At 55.9% G+C, this 21,995-nt stretch overlaps 3 protein-coding genes and 1 long non-coding RNA gene across 18 annotated transcripts in view; all 4 read left to right on the forward strand.

Annotated features, from left to right (window-relative positions):
• The window catches only part of BRD4 (bromodomain containing 4), a 76,912-nt gene extending 75,257 nt beyond the window's left edge, over window positions 1-1,655 (forward strand). For all 12 annotated transcript variants that reach the window (XM_074338023.1, XM_074338025.1, XM_074338017.1 and 9 more), the window contains one exon: window positions 150-1,655. In XM_074338023.1, the coding sequence (XP_074194124.1) occupies window positions 150-218 (69 nt within the window). In that variant the 3' untranslated portion in view covers window positions 219-1,655. The remainder of the gene's footprint in view (window positions 1-149) is intronic.
• Window positions 1,656-4,035: 2,380 nt separating this feature from the next.
• EPHX3 (epoxide hydrolase 3) lies at window positions 4,036-8,882 on the forward strand. 4 transcript variants are annotated; one of them, XM_074338032.1, is made up of 8 exons: window positions 4,036-4,736; window positions 4,990-5,178; window positions 5,352-5,437; window positions 5,822-5,979; window positions 6,073-6,201; window positions 7,081-7,184; window positions 7,277-7,413; window positions 7,504-8,173. In XM_074338032.1, exons 2-8 carry the CDS (start codon window positions 5,005-5,007, stop codon window positions 7,727-7,729), a joined length of 1,014 nt encoding a protein of 337 aa, XP_074194133.1. In that variant the 5' UTR covers window positions 4,036-4,736; window positions 4,990-5,004; the 3' UTR covers window positions 7,730-8,173. The 4 variants fall into 4 exon arrangements, with proteins under 4 accessions (XP_074194133.1, XP_019592331.1, XP_019592332.1 ...); XM_019736772.2 differs by lacking the exon at window positions 4,036-4,736 and adding an exon at window positions 8,603-8,882 and having other exon boundaries at window positions 4,936-5,178; window positions 7,504-7,772; XM_019736773.2 differs by lacking the exon at window positions 4,036-4,736 and adding an exon at window positions 8,703-8,882 and having other exon boundaries at window positions 4,936-5,178; window positions 7,504-7,772.
• A 568-nt stretch (window positions 8,883-9,450) lies between these two features.
• LOC141572697 (uncharacterized) lies at window positions 9,451-16,578 on the forward strand. The gene is made up of 3 exons (XR_012498075.1): window positions 9,451-10,002; window positions 14,164-14,314; window positions 16,428-16,578. It is a non-coding gene; the product is annotated as an uncharacterized LOC141572697 (long non-coding RNA).
• Window positions 16,579-17,465: 887 nt separating this feature from the next.
• The window catches only part of NOTCH3 (notch receptor 3), a 30,536-nt gene continuing 26,006 nt past the window's right edge, over window positions 17,466-21,995 (forward strand). Inside the window, exons 1-2 of the mRNA XM_074338033.1 lie at window positions 17,466-17,659; window positions 20,157-20,235. Of these exons, the coding sequence (XP_074194134.1) occupies window positions 17,545-17,659; window positions 20,157-20,235 (194 nt within the window). The 5' untranslated portion in view covers window positions 17,466-17,544. The remainder of the gene's footprint in view (window positions 17,660-20,156; window positions 20,236-21,995) is intronic.

Here is a 21,995-nt window from a genome sequence, read left to right on the forward strand (position 1 = left end):
CCTCTGGGCTCCAAGGTGGCTCAGGCCTAGTACTGGGCAGTTCCGGCTGTGGGCTCTGAGGGAGCAGCCGATACTCAAGGCGGGTGGCGAGAAGCAAGGGCAGGGCGCCTCGACTCACTCCCTGACTCCCACCTTCCTGTCCCCTCCAGATGGCAGCTACCATTGACATGAATTTCCAGAGTGACCTGTTGTCAATATTTGAAGAAAATCTTTTCTGAGAGCACCTAGGTGACTTCTGACTTTGATTTTCTGGCAAAACGTTGACTCTCCATAGTGTTAGGGGCGGCAGCGGAGGCGGTAGCAGCGGCCAGGACGAGTGTTCCAGGCCTGGCCCTCGTGCATGCTACGCCGGGGCGGGCCTGACGGGCAGCTGAGGACCGCAGAGCCCATCTGCCTTACAGCCAGCCGGACGTCCCGCCACCCGCCACCCTCACAGGACGTCAGCTCAGAGCACGTCTCGCCATGAGCAAGTGCCGGCCAGACCCAAGCCCGCGTCCCCGCGTGCGGGTAGAGGCCCTTCTCTCCGCCAAATGTCTACACAGTATACACAGGACATCGTTGCTGCCGCCACCGTGACTGGTTTTCTGTCCCCGAGAACATGACGTTTGTGACGTCCTGCCCACGGGGAATCCTTCCCCACACCCCAGCCTCCACCGCCTGCCCCCAGGAGACCAGGGCAGACTCGAGCGAGCTGGAGGCAGGCGAGGGCAGTAGCCCATCCCCTTGCTGGCACTGACTGCCTTGAACAGGTCCCACCCCGCCCCTGCCCCCACAAGCCTTTAACCGAGAGCCGCTCTCTGTAAGTGTTCGCTTGTGCAAAAGGGAATAGTGCCGTGGAGGTGTGTGTGTCCATGGCAATCCAGAGCGAAGTGACTGTCACACGCGTGTGGGCTGGCCTCTCCCGGCGAGTGAGGCCACCAACCAAAGTCAGTTCCTTCCCACCTGTGTTTCTGGTTTTGTTTTTTGTTTTGTTTTTCTATATATATTTTTTTTGTTGGATTCTATTTTATTTTTAATTCTCTCTTCTCCAAACACAATGGCACTGCTTATCTCCAAAATGGTGTGATCTTCTCATTGGGCGGTGGCTGCCACCGCGCTGTGGGTAGTGTGTGACCGTGGCTGTACTGTATAGTGAAACATAGTCGGCATATCTTTGAAGTTTGTTGGTGACTCCACCAAACTGGTGTTAAAAAAACTCAAAAAAACCCACACAAAAAAAACAAAACACAAAATACACAAAAAAACTGCTTATATTTTACTCAGTTTCAAACTTTGTTAGTCTATTTTTTAATTATAAAACCAGAAAGCTACATTTTCTCTCCCCCACCCCAATTCGTTGGCTTTTTCTTTTTTTAACGTCCAATCTGAGTTGTTTTTCAAGGAAGGGGCCAGGGGATGAGGCGGGTGCTTGGGGTCCCTGCTCGGTGCCCATCCGCCCAGCCAGCAGCCCCTTCCTCTCCCCCCCCCCTTTTTTTTTAATTTTATAATTGGAGCCCTTGGTGAGGTTACGCGTGCCATGAGAACCCACTCTACACCACAACGCTGGTGCCTCCGTGTTGGCCAAACTCTGGAGTCAGTGACTGGTTTGACTTTCATACGGTGAATATGCATTTCGTCTGTACTGATCATGGAATAAACACATCTCTCTTTTTTAATGCTGGTGTCTCCCTGATATTTCTTTGTGAACCACCTGTTGCCTAGGCTAGGCCCAGGGGTCCCCGGGCCCCAGACCGCATCTGTACAGGAACTCCTGCCAGGGGCCACCTAGCCCCTGTCCCTTGGTCTGTCCATGCCATCCCAAGCTGAAGCTGTGACAGGGAGCCCAGGTGCCTGTTTTTCCCTCCTAGGCAGGTGACATGCTCCAGCAGAACCTGGCCAGACTCCAGACAGTATTCTCCTTCACACTCTTCCATCTTTGTCCCCTACTTACCAGGTGACGTAGGCCACTTCTCTCTCCCACCTTGCCTGCCTCTACCTACTTTCATTTAAGCTCAGGGTTAACCAGATATTCTTAGATAAGTGTACATTCCCTCCCCTCCCCAACTCGGATCCTCACCCCCCACGCACGCAGACGCACACACACATTCCTGCCCGAGAGAGCCCACCAGGTGGCTTCCATGCCACCCTGCCTCTGTGCCCACCCCAAAGCACCCTAGGATGTAAAAACCTGTCATTTACATGTATGCAGAGATACAAACTGAAACATTTCTAGCACTGTTTATTAACCCATATCCCCCTTTCTTTTTCAACAAGAAAGGTACCGTGTATTGTCTTGTGTTTGGGATCTGCCAAACCTGGCTAGGGTGCAGTTTAGGCATCCAGCCAGAGCTCCCCTCCCCCGCACCCCAGCCCCTGCCACCCCTCTACACACACAGGCACTTCCTCATAAACCACTGTGCTGGTTAAAGTGTGACTTAAATTTTGGTTCTATGGTGTTTCCTCCATCTTCTCCCACCCCCTCGTTTTTGTTCTGTGTGTTCCAAAACTTCCCCAGACCAGGTCCGACTGTTTAGCTGGAGAAATGGTTTTGTCTGCACCTTCCTTCTACAGAGTGAACTCTGCCATGGCCCTCTCCACACCTCCCTCATAGGTGTTTCTCTAACTGGGTTGTAATTAGAACTTGGATCTATTTAATTTCTCTGGCCATTTCCCAGTCCCTTCCACAGTACTAGAACTCTTAGTCCTATACAAGAGTGAGAGGTGTGTACAAGCCCCCCAATGTACTGTATGCACGGATCGCTTGGCCAATAATTAATGTCAGTGAATCTGAGACTTGTATTAAACACTTTAGACATTTGTAGAGGGGAATTCGTAGACTTTTCACTTATATACTAAAGGGTTTTTTTTTGTGCAGTTCTCATTGCAAAAATAAACATTTGTACTGAATATAAAAATTACCATCTTGTGACTACTGCTGTCTTTGTTTGACGGTAGAGCTGGGGGGTGGGGGAGTCAGTGTTGTGTAGCAGAGGAAAGGAGGTTCCCAGGCGTCCAAGAGCCATGCATCCAGGTTAGAGAACTCAGGGTCATCAAGTGGTCAGAGAATTGATTTGATGGAAAGTGGAAAAGAAACCAAAGCTATGACAGGCTAATCACACAAGAAAAAGATAGTAAGTGCAGGGAGAACACACGTTTGTACAATACAGGCAGTGTAATCACAGACGACTACTGGACAGTTCATTGTTTACGAGGCAGAACCACATAACCACTATTCTCCTTTAAGTAGCAACCCACAGACTTTCTAAGTATGATCCCAGGACAGTATAATGTTCAGTAGCGTTCACAACACAAAGTAAACAGTGGAAGGTGAAAGGGAGGGTGGGAGGTGACAAAAGGATTAGTGGAGTGTTTCATGTTAGAGGAACCAACAAAAACTACAGATGGAAACAGCATGTCCAGTGGTGGTGACATGACCCAGTCAGTGGATAATGCCCCAAATTGGTAATGAAGAAATAGGCACATAAGCACATTTAGAGATACCTAGGTAACGACCAGCAGAAAGCTAAAAGCGGTTCCCATGGCAGCCACCAGGTGGAAGGAGAGGTGAAGCTCAGGAGTGCTGCCTTTCCCTGTTTAGCCAGATGTATGCCTTCAGGCAAATGACTAATCCCCGAATTGCAGGTTCGCGATCTGTAATACACGAATGTGATAATAGCACCTACTCTTAACAGGATTGTTATAATGGTTAAATGAGTGACCCGAAAATGTTCAAGATCTTAGGGGAAGGTTGCAAAACAGGAGGAAGAAGCCTCTCACCCGGCCCTGGTCCCCTTCCTGTTTCGGCCACAGCCCCAGTGACTCAACAGGTTCAGTCCTCCTAGGAGTCAGTCTCCCCGCCACAACTGGCAGCCACTGGTAGAGCCCAGGCCTCAACACCTGCGGATTGTCTCCCGGGCGGGAGGTGTCGCCAGCACGTCAATGACAGCCACTGTCCAATCATAGCTCTGCAGGGGCGGGCCTACAGGCCAGCTGGGCCAACTGGAAGCTGGCGCCGGGTCGAGGCCTTAGGATCCGCCGTTGAAAACAAGGCTAGGTGAAGGTGCTGCTAGGTCTCTCGGAGCCAGGCCGAGGGTAGGGTCGCGCGCTCCAGGACAGGGAGCTCCGGAGAGGCGATGGCTGGGGCTCCCGAGGCCTCCTCGGACCACAGCAATAGTCCGTGCCGCCCTCCTAATCCGAGCCGTGGCGCGGCCTGTCCCCATCCTTCCCCTTCTGGGCCCGCTCGACCCGCCATATTAGGCTTTGGCTCCGCCCCCTGACTAAAGAGCCTGAATCTAGGCCGGCCTCCCAGGTCATTGGTCCAGCCCTCTTCCTCGGACCTTCACCCAGCGTTAGACCTCGCCTTCTCTAGGCTCCGCCTTCTTCCCGTCCACCCTCCCTAGCCACGACCCCAGCCCGTACAATGTTCCTGAAATGAGTTCGGGCCACCCTTTCGGCCCGTAGGCCACACCCACCTTTCAGTGCCCCGACCCTTCGCTCCAGGCTCCGCCCGTTTCGTCCAGGATGCCCGGTCTTTCTTGTTTATACTGGACCCTGTCTCCCTCTAGACTTTAGACCCCACCCATCCACCTGCTGCGGGAATCCGCCCTCTTCTTAAGCGCCGCCCGCAGTTCTAGCCCCTCACACCCCTTCCCAAGGCTCCTCCCTACCCACGGAAACCTAGTCCTCGCAGGCTCCACCCCCGCACCCTAACCTGGCTCCCTGTGGCCGTCGCGCTCAGGTGTATACCTGGCACTCAGGTAAGTCGTGTGCGGCGTTGGTTTTGGTCTGAGCCGTCCGCCCCTTCTCTCGGCACGTTCCGCAAGCTCCGACGGCACGGAGGGATCCCAGGCCAAAGGCGGTGGGCTCCGCCGCTCGCACGCCTCCTCTCCGCTGCTGCCCGCGCCCCCGGCCGTCCAGACCCCCGAAGGTAGCACGGTCGTCCCGGAACGCGGCGACATGCCCGAGCTGGTGGTGACGGCTCTATTGGCGCCGTCGCGTCTCTCTCTGAAGCTGCTGCGCGCCTTCATGTGGAGCCTGGTGTTCTCCGCGGCGCTGCTGGCCGCAGCTATCTACGGTTGCATCGCGTTCACACACGTGTTGTGCCGGCCCAGACGTGGCTTCTGCGGGCGCCCCCGGCGCACCCCACCAGCCTGCTTGAGCGACCCGGTACTGGGAGAGCACTGCTTCCTGACCCTCAAGGTGAGCGTGCGGGGCGCCGTCGGGGCTGCGGGGGTCCAGCAGCCTAGGATGCCGGGCCGGAGCGGAGTGAGCAGATCGCAAACGGTTGAATCCAAATCTGGGTCGGCACAAGGCTGGGGGAAGGGTTCAAGCGTAGAATGGGTTCCCCAGGTCTCAAACTGTGCCTCCTCCAGAGCTCCGGCCTGCGCCTGCACTACGTCTCCGCTGGTCGCGACAAAGGGCCCCTCATGTTATTTCTGCACGGCTTCCCGGAGAACTGGTATGTTTGAAGCCGAGGGCACAGGGCTGGGGATAGGTGGAGCTTGGACCACTAGGTCATCTAGGAGGCAGGAGAAGGGCTGGGCTGGGTAGACCAGGGGGAGCAAAGATATAGGGTGCAGATGGGGCACTCAGGGGACAGGGTTCTATACGAGCACGCACGGGGATGAAGACCCTAAGGGATGGGACCAAGAGGGATCGATGGTGACACTGCCCAAGAAGCAGGGCGCAGTGATCTCGCCCTGGGCCTGGGGTTCCCCATCCTCTTTTCTGGGAAGTCCAGAGCAGGAAGGTGGTGTTGCCAAAGGCCCCTGCTAGGCGTAGGGCGGAAGTGATGCTTGGGGACCCTGATTCAACCTACCTCCCTCTTCTGCCTGCCAAACAGGTTCTCCTGGCGCTACCAGCTCCGGGAATTCCAGAGCCGCTTCCATGTGGTGGCTGTGGACCTGCGTGGATACGGCTCCTCCGATGCACCCAGGGATGTGGATTGTTACACTATTGACCTGCTGATGGCAGACATCCAAGATGTCATCCTGGGCCTGGGTAGGGACATGCCCCCATCCCAGCCCCGGCCTCCCCCACCCCTCAGTCACCTCTACCTACTGTCTCACTCACTCCGGTTCCTCTGGCCCCCAGGTTACTCTAAGGGCATCATCGTGGGCCACGACTGGGGCTCAATCCTAGCCTGGAACTTCTCCATCTACTACCCATCCCTGGTGGAGCGGATGGTGATCGTCAGTGGTGCCCCCATGTCCGTGTACCAAGGTATATCAAGGAGCCCGCAATGCTGGGAGGTGCCTGTGTAGGGGCGTGTGTTCGTGTCTGCACCTCATCCACCAGTCAACACTCCAGGGCCTGAGGGCGCAGTGGTGAACCTGGGTCCCTTCCCCAGTGGCATGCCCATTCGACAGCCAGTGACAATACACTTAGGAGTAACATTTTTTGAGTACTTACAGGTAACAGTTGCTCCGACAAGGAGCCACACACAGTAACCTACACAAGCTTCCTAGGCTTATGAAAGTGTTATTATCCCCGTGGTCCAGTTGGGGATACTGAGAGAGATTAAATGGCTTTCTTCCAGCAGTGAAGACACAGGTAACTAAGCAACTACAATAGCATGAGATGCTGTCTCTGGCTACCCAAGTCTATCACATCACCTGATTTTAATTGCCAGGATTATAGCTATAGTTGTATCCTCTCTCTCTCTCTCTCTCTCTCTCTCTCTCTCTCTCTCATTTCTTGTCTGTCCCCATCTCTAGACTATCAGCTCCCCGAGGACAAGGGAGTTTTGTCTGTCTGTCCCATTCACTGCTATGTCTCCAGGGTCTAGAACAGGACCTGGCACACAGTAGGTGCTCAGTAAATGTTTGTTGAATGAAGCAGGGGAAATGTATCCAGGCCTGGGCAGGGAGAGTACACCAGTGGCTATGGGGGCTCCCAGAAGCTGCAGTGGGAGGTGCCCCCATTCTGTGGACACAGTGATTACTCAATAGGGAGAGAAATTCGTGGCAGGGTGAGGTTGACATCAAGTGTCCTCACAGACTCAGGCAGGCCGCACTGCCATGCCTGAGTGTTGGCACATCTGTGTGCCCAACCTAGGTGTAACCAGGCCCAGGCCGCATGTCTGCTGTCCTCTCTCCCCAGAATACACGATACGCCACATTGGACAGTTTTTCCGTTCCAACTACATGTTCCTGTTCCAACTTCCCTGGCTGCCGGAGAAGTTGCTGTCCATGTCTGACTTCCAGGTGCAATGGGGTGAAGGCCGGGGGTGGGGGCGGGTCGCTGGTTGGGACTGGGTAGGCTGGGTACTGAAGCCAGAGTCCTGCTTTGTGCCCAGATCCTCAAGACCACCCTCACCCACTACAAGAGGGGCATCCCACGCTTGAGCCCCAACGAGCTCGAGGCCTTCCTTTATGACTTCTCACAGCCCAATGGCCTTACTGGGCCCCTCAATTATTATCGAAACCTCTTCAGGTGAGACCAGACCCAGCTGGAAGCTCAGGAGAGTTGGTGGGGAAAGGGGGTGGGGGCAGCCATCCTTCTGTCTGTCTGTCTTGGCCACAGGAACGTTCCCCTGGAGCCCCAGGAGCTGGCCACGCCCACCCTGCTGCTGTGGGGAGAGAAGGACACCTACCTGGAGAAGGGGCTGGTTGGGGCCATCAGCAGCCGCTTTGTGCCTGGCCGGCTGGAAGCCCACATACTGCCAGATATGGGCCACTGGATCCCACAAAGCCACCCTGAGGAAATGCACCAGTACATGTGGGCCTTCTTGCAAGACCTTTTGGACTAGTGGCCCTCGCTCACTGGCCTGCGTGCACCTGGGAGTCCACACGGTGGGTGAATACAGGTGGTCTCCTGGATGGTGCACAGGCGTGGGATTCCTAGGTCACACACAGGTGCATCAGTGGGTGCCCTTAGGCACACCAGCCCATTTGCTCACACACAGGCATAAGTGTATACACGTGTGAGCAAGCACTTTGACCCTGGGAACCACGGACACCTCTTCTCCATGGAGCTAGATGCTGACTGTCCTCTCTCCCTTCTCTGGGCCACCAGTCTTCTTGACAGATTCCCCCCCACACCCAAAAGCCATAAGCTCTGACCTTCCTGTCCCTGGCTTCCACCTCCAGTCTGGGTCTTTAGCTAAATGCTGCATTGTCCAGTACTGGTAGCCATATGTGGCTGCTTCCATTTAATTGAAAATCAGTTAAAATTAAATATGATTAAAAGTTCAGTTCCTCAGTCACACTAGCCATCTTTCAAGGGCATCAGCATAAAAAAGTTTTACTGGACAGTACTGATGAGGGTGTTCCCAGCATAGAGGGCCTCCTTGCCTGGCTCCTCACCGCCTCACCAAGGGAGGACCTACCTGGCAGACCCTTCTCCAGCCAAACCCTGGGCAGCTCCCTGCCATGATTGTCCTCCCAGTCATGCTTCCAGAGGGTGACAGGTTAAGACCTCTTACTGCAGCCTGGGAAAGATCCTTAGTGTCCTGTCTCTGGATCCATGGGTAAACAGCTCACCTTTAGAATATGTGAGATTCTGGATGCGGCACAGGAAGGGACCAGCTTCCTGAATGGCCATCTGGCATCTGAGGCCTGCCTCTCCAGAGCTCCCGGAATCATCCACTCCAAATTCATTATTTCTGCTGATTTTTTTCTAGGGGCCCGGGCTCCAGCCTCCAAGAGGGTGGTACAGGTCAAGGGTGGACCACTCAGCCTGTGACTCCAGGCTAGTCACAGCATCAACTTCTATCTCCCCAGCTTTTGCCTGGTCTTTGGGGACAGTGTCATGACCTGCGGCCTGATGCATCTCTCTGGGGACCCAGCAGACCTCAGAAATACATTATCATCTCTTGGAAGGACTGCCTGCCTGGCCAAAACTTGCCTGCTCGTTACCCCTCTCTGCCCTCCCTTGTCCCCAGCATAACATCCTTTCACTCATCATATGTGTCAGGCACTGTTCTAGGCGCTGGGGTTAGAGTGTGAACAAGAACACAGCCCCATTGTGAAGTTAAGAGAGAAGAGGCATCAGAGCTATGTGTGCAGTGGGGTTCAGGAGAAAAGGCTTTCCTCTCTGGGGAGGGGCACATTTTTTTCGCGGAGTGGGGAGCAGTAAACAGGAAGGTGGGAGGCGGGAATAATCTTGGGCTGCTGGAGTAACAAACGTGGAGATGAGTGACTGCTGGGTTAGGGCGAAGGAGGAGGCAACCAGACGGAGGAGTTTGGAGGAGTTTGGACTGGATTCTCATGGGAAGCCGGGGGAGGGTTTTCAGCAGGGGAGGGACATGGCTTGCATTTTGAAAAGCTCCCTGTAGCGGATGGACAGTCCCACGCGAGAGTGCGAGAGGGGAGACAGACCGGGGCTGCGTGCAGCCTCAGCACGGGGAGGTGACCAGAGTAGTGCCCCTGTGGGGGTTTGGAAATGGGCGGGAGGGGGCTGGGGCGAGGGGGGCCTGCAGGCAGGAGCAGGACGGCGTGTCCAGGGGATGTTGGGTAGGGCAACAGTTGCCAGGGTGACGGGGGAAGGGCTGATGGTTGACCAGAACGGGTAGCGGTTGTCTGGGTAACCAGAGGCCCCGACGAAAGCTGACTGGAGGCCCCTGACAGTTGCTGGGGCGACGGGGGTCCGCTGACGGTTGCCAGGGTAACAAGAAAGCGCCGTCTTCCGCCTCCGCCGTTGCAGGGGCCGGGAGAAGGAAGCGATCGCGTTGATTGGGCAGAGTCCTGGCGACTGAGCCATTAGAGACACATGGCTTGGCTGAAGCCCGCCTCTCCCAGCCTCAGCCAATTCCGGCGCGTCTTTCTTCCGGCCTAGGAGCTCAGCGCGCGCTTCACTTCGGGCGGGAGCCGGGACCCAGAGGGCTGAAAGCGGTGCTGCTGGGCCGATGCTCTTCCCAAGCTCCGCCTCACCCTCTGAACTCCCGCCTCCAAACCACCTTCCACCATTCACTCACTCATTCATTCATTCACTCATTCACCTACTTCTGCCACCAGCTCTAAGCCGCTGGGCCCGCAACAGAGGAAGCGGGGCGGGGATGCGGGGTGCGGAAAACGGAGCCGGGTATGGACATTCCCAGCCCTATGTGGTCAGGCCCGAGTGAATGAGGAGGACCGGCAAGGAGCATTTACCTGGCGGGGGGAGGGGGGAGGGCTGCCTGTAGGCGGCGGCCTTGGAGCTAGCTGAACCCTGCAGGGATGTTTTAAATTTCCCTAAGACGGGGAGAAAAGTTTGGGACGGGAAGACATGCGATTGCAAAGGGCTTCAAACACGGTCCCAGGAGCTTCATCCTCAGCGTGATGGGGCCCAGCAGGGGTGGGTCCTGGACAGATCTGTGTGTCTAGAATATTACTTGGGGGCTGGGCATGTGGGGCAAAGACCTAGAAGCATCTAATGGATTAAAGATAATGATGGCCCAGCGAGGAGCACCTGTGTGTGGTGGAGCAGAGGGGCACTGACACTGGAAGAGAGGACAAAGTTCCCCCAGAACAGTGGAGAACAAGATGAGACTGAGCCCCGGGTGCCCTCTGCATCCAAGGGACATGCAGAAAAGAAGCACCACAGAAAGAAGAGGGGAAGCAGGCAAGCATGGTGTTCCAGCAACGGAGGAAGTGGGTGTCAATAGGAGGGGCATAGCTTTTGGTGTCGAAAGACGATGAGAGATGGAGAGCACTGAGCTAAGCAGAGCATAAGAGAGGAAACCCTGGCGTGGGAGCTGAGGGCAGAGGGCGAGTGCATTCAATCAGGGACGGGGAGAGGAGAGTGGTAACCCCAGTCCAAAGTCTGGAGGAAACAACTGGCACATTCGAATAGGGTGATTTGAGTCAGATTTGCTACAGGGATCATATACAGCAGGCAGGGTTCGTCCAGTTGGCTAACTGGACGAGTACCAATGGAGAGCCATTACCATCTCCAGGTCCCCCTGACTGGGCAAGAGGAAGGAAGGAGGTTAGCGGAGCCCAGCAAGGGATGTGTGTGGACAGGGCCTTTGGTCAAAGGCCACAGTCAGCCGAAGTGACCCTACAGAGCAGGGTCCCATTCTCTCTTCTGGCTTCTTTTTCTGCCAGTGCCTCCTATTGGCCAAACCCACCTGGAAGCCAGAGGACAAAGCTGTTCATTGATACAGTCTGGAGAGGTCAGCCACTGAGGGCATAAAGTGTAGTGGAAAAGGGAAAGAATGAAGCCAGCAGTGGGGGGAGATTTGGGTTAGGTGGGGGATGTGAGATGAGCATTCGTTGTGAATTTCACTTGCCTACAGGAGACCTCCAGCTATGGCCAGGGGAGGAGGGAATGAAAAGCCCTGGCAAGGGGAGGGGCAGCGCGAGGAGCTCTCCTTCTCTGAAGCAGTAGGAAAGGTGGGGAGGACAAGTTCCACACCTTCAGGAAAGAAGAAGACAAGTTTCAGGATCCAGAGAGGCAAGGACAGCAGTGTCCCAGTTCAGAGATGAGCAGGAGGAGATGGGGTCCTGAGTGAGGCTGTAGACATAGAAGATTGGCGTGGTCTGATCCCAGGGCCTGTGAGGCCAAGACATCCACTGGGTGTCCCACCCAATGGAGGGTCCTAAGGCAGAGTAACCACAGACCCCAGAAGGGCTGGGGAGTGGCCTCCTCTGTTCCCCTGCCCAGAGCTTCAGAGCTCCATTCAAATGAATTGCCTTCTCTCTACTCCCCTTTCATCCACATTCAGCTCTCTCATCCCCTCCTCCTCCAGGAAGTCCCACCAGTCCCTAGCCTTCCTCTGACCCAGCCCTTATCTAATGGGGGCTGGACATGTCTGTGTCCAGATAGGGACATTTCAAGGGCTGGTACGGGGCACATTCAGGTTCCAGCTCCTGGTTCTTGATTTGCCCCAAGATGTATGGAGCACATTCATTCATCGACTGACAGTTTTTTCATCTACTGTGCCGAGCTTGATGCTAGACATTGGGGATTCCGCAATGAGCAAGACAGATGCCTGTGTAGCTCAGAATCTGACGTGGGAGCCAGGCAGGATCGTGTATCAAGGTGGGAGTCAATAAGGAAGGGGTGGTGAGAGCCAAAGGCCAGAGGAGACCATGTGAAGCTGCAGGAAATCTCCCTGGGAGAAGAGACAGCAGAGCTTCCAGAGTGATCTTTTACAACCTCAGTCAGATCAGCTTCCCTCTGCTAAAACCATCCAGAGGCATCCACTATGCTTGGGACGGAATCCCAGACCTTTTGGCCCCTTGGGACTTGGCCCTCATCAGCTTCCCTGACCTCCCACCCTTTGCTCACTCTGCACCCAGGACCCTGGCTTCCTCGTTGTTCCTCTCATCCATCCACCCCTTCCTCCTCTGGGCCTTTGCATGCACTGTTCCCTCTGCCTGAACACCCTTCCTCTGGCTGTTTGCCTCACTGGCTCCTCCTTCTCCTTCAGGTCTCAGTTCTGATGTCCCCTCATCAGCGAGTACTATCCTGACCGCCCCCCACCCAATGCTGAAATCTCTCTCTTACTCAGGTCACCCTCAGTTTTTATTAATTTCTTGTCTGTCTCTCTTATCTGGGCAGGAACTGGCTCTGTGTTAGTCCCCTGGAACCAACTAAGGACTCAGTAAATGTTTGTCGAAAGACTGAATGAAGAGCTGCCTCTCAGAGTGAGCTGTCAGGTGAAAGGAGCCTTCTGGATATGAGAAGGGAGCTTGCAGCAGAGGCATAGCGTGTGCAAAGATAGGGAAGGGTGGGACACGGAAAAGTGAGACAAGGGAGGTGAGAAAGGTGTCACTCTTGGCAGTGGGGAGCCATGGAGGGTTTGAGCATGAGAAGGCCCTAGGGAACCAGTGGCCAGGAGACGTGGCTAGGTCTGCAGCCCATAGTCCCTAGGGTCCAGTCATCCCACTCTTGCCAAGGACCCACACTCGGCAGCCCTCACCCCTGCTGGTTCTGGTTAGGCTCCCATGACCCACTGTCTGGGCATGGAGACCGACCTGGCCCCAGCTTCCGTGCTGAGGGCAGGACTGTGGTCCTGGGAGGAGAAGCCAAGGGCACGTTCTCAGGTTTCTGGTCAGCGGGCCCTGGCCCAGCAGCTGTGTCTTGGCCTGGCCCCAGGTCCTGCATCCCTGGGGACTGAACTCATTGAGGAGAAATGCAGTCCCCAGCCAAGGCGGCCAGCAGGAGCAGAGAGGAGGGCTCAAGCCCCCCCTGCCCACACCATGTTGGGAATTGTGCGGCTGCCCGCTGCAAGGCCGTGGGAATGGTCGCTCTGACTGTCCTGTTCCCCCAGAGATCAGGACACCTTGGGCTGGTCCTGCCACAGTGGCTAGAGGACAGCAGCAGGAGCCTGGAGTCAGAAGCCGATCTTCTGCTTGCTGACTGGGTCCCCTCAGAGTCATGAGGGCTTCAAAAGGAACTGGCACACAGTACAGGCTCTGTAAATGTGTCTTTCTTCCTTTTGTCCCCACTCTCCCCATGCCATCCTCAGCCTGTTTTCACCATTACTGCTCCTTCTCTCTCTCTGTCTGCCACAGACCAGAGGCTGCTGTATCAGCAGAGTCACAGACTCTGGACTTCCTGCCTAGCAAAATTTGTGCCCAGTTTCTTGATTGCTTCTTGAGACAGGAAGCTCAGCATCTCATAGAGCATCCATTCTAACAGAAAATCATTTCTCAGATGGCTCAAGGGAGAATTTAGCCGCCCCCCCCTTCTGGAGACCAGACCTTCGCCCCTGAGCCCCTAGATTCTTTTATGGGCCCCCAGGGGGTACTGAAGAGAGTGGTCTGAGCCCCCTGTGGCAGCTCTTCTGGGTTGGACATCTCAATTTCTTTAGCTACTTCCTGAGTCACCAAATCCTCCAATGTCACCCCTTATGTGCTCACCCCATTCTGGATGATGCCTGGACCCCAGGGAGCTCCCAGTCTAGGAAAGAGATAACAGGACACAGATACCTGCAGCCCCTCATGGGCAAGGCTGAGCCGGAGGGCAGGAGGGTGCTAGTAATGTCTAGGGCAGCAGAGGAGCTTGGTCTGGGGGTGCAGAGAGGGCTTCCTGGAGCTGGAACCTTGAAAAATGAACAGGAGTTTACCAGGTACAGGAATAGAGGGAGGGAAGTCACGCTAGAAAGAGGGACCAGTATGGGCAAAGGGGTAGCATGTGCAGGAAGTACTAGCAGAGCGTGTCCTATAGCTATAGGAAAATGCGTTTCCAAAGAGAACACAGTTGCTGCGAGTTCCTGCTTGGGGAGGAAGCAAAAGCATCCTTCTATCCATCTAGGTGTCCCAGGCAGAAAGCAAAGCCCAGGAACATGCACGGCCTGCCAGGTGAAGATGGAGTGTGGTTCAGTTTAATGATGAGGGGGGCAGGACGGTCTGGAGATAGAGGTGGTGGTTACACGAAATGCCATTGAACTGAACACTTTAAAATGGTAAGTGATTACCTTTATCTCAATTTAAAAAAATCATCAGAGGAAATCATTAACAAATGGTAAAACCAATGACTGAAAGTTTGATGAACATCAGCCCAGTTCTATGGAGCTGGGGGGCTTGGATTTCCTCCTGGGGCGATCAACATGGGGAGGACTCAAGCCACGCCTACCCCGTGGGCCTGCTGACTCAGCACACTCCTTGTGAGTCAGACCGTGCCCCTTCTTATGCAACTTTTGTTTTTTTCTCTTCCCAATCCCCACCCCCACCTCTGGAGCTCCTTGCAGCCCGGAGTCACTCAGACCTGGGTTCCAATCTCAGCTCTTCCTCCAGCAAGACACCATAAGATGGGTATATACCCTCCCCATGGGGCTGCCACTGTGTGATGGGTGGACAGCTCTGCTCCCAGATGGAGGCTGCACTTATAAGATGGGAGTGGCCCAGCATCCTCAGTTCCTGTCCCCTGGAGCTGGGCTATTTGCCAGTCTCAGCAGGGCTGGGGGTCATCTCTGATGCTGGGCACTCGTCAGTCATTCAACTTTCACCCTTGGCTTTTCATGCTTCTCCTTTCTGTCTAATGGTACTTCTCTGCCTCCTTCACCTCTTCCTCTTCCGGCATGCAAAATTGATCCAAGATACTAGTGGATGAATGGATAAGCAAAATATGGTATAGCCATGCAATGGACTGTTACTCAGCCATAAAAAGAACTGAAGCACTGACACACGCTACAACATGATGAACCCCGAAAACATGATGCCGAGTGAAAGAGGCCAGACACAAAAGGCCACAGAGTGCATGATCCTATTTATATGAAATGTGCAGAACAGGCAAAGCCATAGAGACAGAAAGCAGATTAGCGGTTGCCAGGGGCTGGGGGAGGGAGGGAGCTGGGAAGTGCCTGCAACTGGGGACGGTGTCTCCTTCTGGGGTGATGAAAATGTCTTGGAACCAGGGAGAGGTGGTGGTTACACTAAATACCATTGAACTGAACACTTTAAAATAGTAAGTGATTAATTTTATGTTCTGTGAATTTTATCTCAATTAAAACGAAATCATCAAGGAAATCATTCACAAATCACAAAAACAGTGAGTGAAAGTTTGATGGACACCAGGATATTCACACAGACTCAAAGTATCTCCCCACACGATATTAATGTTTGTTTATGACAAGAGGGGTGGATGGAAAGAGAATGGTACTTTTGCAGTAGGGAAATTTGACCAACTTCACTTAAATGATCAAAGTGTGACATTGCCAATGCTGGGAACTGACGTCAGGTGTACCAGGGAGGACCAACATGGCCTCTGCCATTCCTGTCAAAGACACAAACCTGAGCCTGGTCAGGAGGAACCAGCAGGCCAGCCTGCTGGGGAACATTCTGTGAAGCAAGTGACCTTGACTCTCCAAAAAATGCCAATGTCATGAAAGACACAGAAAGGCTGAGGAACAAATTCAGATTAAAGGATGCCAGGAGACAACAATTAAATGCAACACATAGTTGGGGATTAGATCTGGGACCAGCAAAGAGACATACTATAGAGGATATTATTGGAGCAACAGAAAATTTTGCATATGGATTGCGGGTGAAACTATGGTGATTAGGTAAAAGCATGCCCTTCTTCTTAAGGAATCCACAGTGATGTGTTGGGGGCAAAAGCTTTTCTCTGCTCTGCAGCTTTTCTCTGCTCTGTCTCTCTCTGTCTCTCCATATATATATATATGAAGAGACAGAGACAAAGATATATATATAATTATAAAGCAAATGTGGCAAAGTGTGGGTGAAGGGCATATGGAAATTACATTATTGTACATTTTAAAGTATTTTAAAAGAAAAAGTTTTAAAATTGCCCAAAGATCTCTCGGGTGCCCATGTGACCATCTCCTATCATGGCTCCTCTATGCTCAACCCCAATGTTTAGCTGCCTCATGGGTGACCCCCCCAGACTCCTTGGATTCAGCACTTCACCCCCAACCTTTTCCTCTTCATGGCAGCCTCATCGCCAAACCAAATACTAGGGGGCCAGCCTGACCTCTTTCTCCTCCTTCTCCCCCAGGCCAGCCCCACCCCTGGCTGGCCCCTTCTCCCTCTTAACTCTGTCCCTTCCTCTGGATGCAGGACTGTGCCTCTGCTGGGATATCATCCCTCCAGTTCATCCAGGCGGATCCCATTGGCCCCTCTGGAAGCCCTCTCTGGGGGTGGAAGGTGCACCTCCAGTCCCTGGAACAAAGCCGGACGTAGAGCTAGAGCTTTATACCTACTTGTTGAATTAACGAATAAAGAAATAAGCAACCCTTTCCCTTTCCCATGCAAAGCCCTCACCAGCCCCTCTATGAGCCCTCGCCAGCCCCTCTATGAGCCCTCGCCAGCCCCTCTATGAGCCCTCGCCAGCCCCTCTATGAGCCCTCCGACGCTGCCCCTCCCCCTGGCCCAGCCCTGAGCCCATAGGTGTCTGTGTCTGGCTTTTTTCCCCCCAGAATGACAGCTCCCTCAGGGCTGGGCTTGGGGCCTTTCAGAGGTCCCCATTCTTTCCATGGGGACATTTTGCAAAAGGCAGTTGATCAAACTGAGAGGCAAAGTGGTGTGGGGTATCAGGTGGAGCTAGGAGGATGGGGAACTGGGGTGGAACTTTGGGGTTCACACAGGTTAGTGAGGAGGAAGGGGAGTAAGAAGTGTGTATGTGTGTTTTTGCCCCAATGCATGAGACTCCTAGTGTGTGTTTGAGGTCCGAGGCTGCAAATGGGGCCCCAGGCTCAAGGCCCAGGTTTCAGATTTTAAGTCCCGGTGAAGCTCTGTGCATTTGTGCATGGTGTATTTGTGAGCCTCTAAAGGAAGTGCCTGGTTTGAATTTCGGGGTGTCTGAGGGGATCTGTGCTTGTGTCTTGGCCCTGTGTGTGTCCTCGGCTCTGGGTGTGTTGGGAGCCGAGCATTCACCAGGCTGGGTGTGTCTGCTACCGCGGGTTGGTCCCACGTCTTTCCGCGTGGCCAGAGTTTCCGAGGTTCAGCGGGTCCCAGGCTGTGTGGGTGGGTGGAGGGTGGGCAGGGACCCCAGGAGGACGGACGGGGGCGGGGAGCGCAGGGCAGGCCCCGGGGCGGGGCGAGCCGCCAGGGTTGGGGGCGGGGCGGCCCGGCAGCCTCACTTCGGCGAAGTTGGCGGCGCGGAGGCTGGCCCCGGACGCGCACGGAGCCCAGGGAAGGAGGGAGGAGGGAGGAGGGAGGGTCGCGGCCGGCCGCCATGGGCCCGGGGGCCCGGGGCCGCCGCCGCCTCCGCCTGATGTCGCCGCTGCCGCCACTGCCGTCCGTGCGGGCGCTGCCCCTATTGCTGCTGCTAGCGGGGCCAGGGGCTGCAGGTGAGGGGCCGGGACCTAGAGGGCTGGACGCACGGTGGGGAGGAAAGGGGGAGCAGCAGAGTGCAAGAACCCCCGAGTCTGCTGGAGGAGGGAAGCCTGGGAGCCAAGGACCAAAGCAAGGGCCGGGGCGCAGAGCCCGGGGCTCCTTGCCAGTCCCGGGGGCCTGGGACTCAGAATGGGGGGGGGGGCAGGGCCCCAGAAGCCCGAGGCACATGAGCCCTGGAGCTTTAGGGCTGAGGATGAAGGGACTCAGGAGTCCGGGGCTGGGCGCTCGAAGTGAGAGGATCAGACACTCAAAATTGAGGAGGGGTACCAAGAATCTGGGGCTCGCTCCCAATCCACGGCCATCTGGAGTCCTGGGAAGGTCAAGATTGGAGCCCAAGTACCCCCAGGGCGGTGACCCCTCGTACAAAGCCCCACCCCCCCATCCACCCCGGGTGGGCCTGGCTGGGCGGGGGGGCGGGGAGGGGGCGCGAAGTTCTCGGAGCTCAGTACTCCGAGGAAACTTCCCAGGCCGGAGCGTTGCAAGACCCGGAGCCGGAATACAAGCAGGAGCCGGAGCCGCAGCGGCGCCCGCGCCCCTTCCCCAGCCCACAACCCTGCTCCCTCCCCTGGCTGCTGGAACCGGGCGGCCCCTAGACCCCGTCCCCGCCCTGGGAAGGGCAAGGAGGGAAGAGGGAGCGAGCCCACGTGCTCCTCTCAGGCTCCAGTGCCGGGGCCCCTCCGCCCGAGCCCCTCCCCAGCCGGCCGGGGCCCCCCGCCCCTCCCCCTCCTGGCTCTCCCCTCCCTCGCTCGGGACAATGGCCGCGCCGTCTAGACACCCCCTCCCCCCGGCCGGCCTCGCGCTTTATTTGCCAGACAAAGCGGGACCGGCGGCAGGGCTCGGGCGGGGGCTACGGGAACGCAGCCCCCCAAGGGAGGCCTGGTGGGCGGCGGAGGGATGCGAACCCAGCAGCCCTTACCAGGGGTCCCGGGGCACCGGTGTGGGGCTGGGCGCTGGGAGGGTTGGGGTCCGGCCCCACCAGGCAGGACCGGCAACAGCGGCCGCCCCCGCGGGGCCCGCGAGCACACACAGCCCTGGGTCACACATACCGAGATGTAGATGTGCACACACAGAGTACACCCACAGATGTGCACACCCAGCTCACATAAGACAAACCCAGACACACACAGTTCACACAGTGATGTGCATCAGCCAGATGCCTCCCATGCTGCCTGCACACGCTGACACATACAGACACAGAGCCAAGGGCTTGCCTACGCCCAGCTCACATATGTAGACAGGCACATCCAGCCCATACACAGACATACCTGTGCACACAGGTCCCCCCCACACAGCTGTACACCCAAATACACAGTTCACATATATGGATGCACAACAGATCCAGCCTGCACACATGTGACACATGCATCTGTACACCCATGCACATCTCGCACTAGCACATGTGCCTACACATCCCATAGCTCATTGAGGCTCACAGCTGGGTCACGTGGCCCCCAGTGTGAGTTCACAAACACCCACAGGCCCCTGTCTGGTTGATAGTGTCTTGTCTCTGCTTGTCCCCTGAGAAAGGGGACATATACCATGTTGGCCCATTTTCATGTCCAGCTCAACTCCTCTGCCTCTCACCGTCTCTCCCTATTTCTCTTTCTCTGTGCTTCTCTATCCTCTCTGTTTCTGCCTACTTCTAGTTTCCTTTTTTTGTCTCTGTTTTTTTCCATCTCCCTTCATCTTTCGATCTCTCTCTCTGTCACACACACACACACACACACACACACACACACACAGTGGCCCCACACCTGTCAGCACACAAAATTCTTGACTAGCTCACACTCGAACATGCCCCAGACCCATCTGGCAGGACTGTTAGACTATGCCACACCCCAGAGGGACACAGCCCTCAGGGATGGGGACTCTGGACAGGGCAGCACATGTCTTGTGCCAGCTGCCCCTCCCTTCAACACACACCCTATACCTGCAACACCCAGTGCTGGCTGCGCCTGGGGTACATGCCCTGGCGTCTCTCCCCAGGGCCACTACGTAGGGCTGCCACACTGGAGAAGATGCCCAATATCACTGGAAGGGAGACCCATGGCCCCAGGACTCCCTGCCCCTGCCCCCTCCATTACCCCAGGATCTGGGCTCACAGACTCAGACCTCCCTTTAACACTTGGCACCCTCACTTCCTGCCTCAGCATCCCCATTCTGGCAGCCTCCAGAGCCCCCACATCTGGCACAAGCGCCTCCTCCTGTCCGACCCTGCCTTGTGGTTCCCAGGGCTCAAGCTGGCAGGGACAGCTGCAGCCCCAACAGCTGGGGCCAGGGCAGGAAGGGGGGGCCGTGGGAACCATAGATGCGGGGGCTCCCTGCACCCGCAGAGATACCCCCAGCTCGGTGCAGCTGTTGCCTGGGGGAGGGAAGAAGGACGTCTGTCACTCCAAGCTGGGGTTCCTGGGCGCCTGACTGACCTGCCCACCTCCCTTTGCCCCCACACAGCCCCTCCTTGCCTGGATGGAAGCCCGTGTGTGAATGGAGGTCGCTGCACCCAGCTGCCCTCCCGGGAGGCTGCCTGCCTGTGAGTGCCTGGCTCCAAGCCATCAGGGGGCCCTGAATGGGGAGGTGGTCTATCTTCTCTCCCTACCTCTGTGTCCACCATGGATGCCTCTACCATTCCTACATGTGTGTGGCTTGGGCAACCTTTTGTTTCCCAGTTGGAAACAGCAGGGTTAAGAGCAGGGGCTCTGGAGCCTGCCTGGCCTAGGTTCAAATCCCATATCATGTTGCTGACTGACTGGGACTTCAGTTCTCTAAGCCTCACTGTCCTGGTCTGGAAAATGGGCCCAGTAACCCCAACTAAACAGAATTCTCAGCTGCCTGAGGTCACATGTAAAGCCCCTGACGGAGGTAGTTATAATTCAATCACCAAATCTTTAGGGACCAACAGCAGTGGCTTTGCAGTTGTGGGTACACCATCTGCACCCTCCTTTATCTCAAGATTTAGGTGGGGGCACAGGAGGCCTGTAATACAGCTCTACTCTGCCATTTTATTGTTGTGTGATTGTGGGTTAGTTATTTCTCCTCTCTGAACTTCACTGCATCTATGAAATAGCGGTGCTTCTTCCTGGCTTGTGACTACAAAGAGGACCAAGAATTTGGTTGTTGGATAATACAAGGAAAGACAGAGAGCTGTGGGGAGCAGGGCAGAGGCTGGGAGACAGCTGAACAGAGGCAGAGCTCAGTTTGAATTCTGGGTTCTGGGTTACCTTGAGCAAGTGCTTTGAGCTCTCTGAGTCTCAGTTTTTGCATCTGGAAAATGGGGCAATAAAGGTGCTTGTACAGATTTAATTAGGTCCTTCACACGATTAACTCAGCATAGGGATTATTAGTACAAATAATAACGGCAGAAACACAGGAAGTAGGTGCCATAAGGGGGAACCTCTCAAGATTAAGGGGAAATGCTTGGTTCCTTTTATAATGTTATTAGTAATAGCAATTCACCCAGTAGCCATTAATCGATTCATTCATGTATTCGTTTATTCAACAACCTGTGAATTTCGACCTAGGAGAGCCCCTTTGAAGTTATACACGCACTTTGAGTGGAGCCCCACTTGGGCTCACCTAGGTGGGATTAGCTGGGCTGAGCGGGTTCCTCGGGTTGGGAGTCTGCAATGGTGGAAATGGGGGAAAGAGCGACCTGACCTGGAGCCACTCACCTGGGAGGTGGAGCCGCGGGGCCGGGCGCCTGCGCAGTGGAGCTCCGCGTCTGGAATCCTGCCGACAGGTGAATGCGCCCGCGGCTGCCCCGCCCCTCGACAGGTGAATCACCGGCGCGCGCGGCCGCCCGGAGCCTGGATTGCCCGCAGTGGAGCGGGCTCAGTCCCCAGAGGTGGGCCGTGGGAACCACTCTCCACGTCCCCCCCCCACATCTCCTTCAAGGTCCCAAATACTCATGTCCTTTCTGGGACGCCCCAATCTGTCACCTCCCCCGTGAATCCCCCAAGTCTTTCCCCAAAAGTAGGCTCTTAAACCCTTGTCTCTACCTCCCAGTCTTCGCCTCCCCCGCCAACCCCCCACAAGCCTGATCTCCCCCCAAGTCGGTCTCCCCCGAAACCCAGGCCGTGGGGCGGGGCTCGGGCGGAGGCTGGAACCGGCCCGACCGGTCCGCAGGGGCGCGGGGCGCAGAGCGTGGGAAACCGCCCGGGGCGCCGGGAGGGGGCCGCACGGCCGCGCCCAGCCTGGCGGTGGGACCCGCAGTCCGGGGCGCCCCGCGCAGCGCGCCCCCTCCCGGCGCACAATGGTGGCGGCCGTCCTTGCCCTGGGGGGCCTTTGGGGAGG

Source organism: Rhinolophus sinicus, linkage group LG07, assembly GCF_036562045.2.
Source record: "Rhinolophus sinicus isolate RSC01 linkage group LG07, ASM3656204v1, whole genome shotgun sequence".
NCBI classification, from domain to species: domain Eukaryota; kingdom Metazoa; phylum Chordata; class Mammalia; order Chiroptera; family Rhinolophidae; genus Rhinolophus; species Rhinolophus sinicus.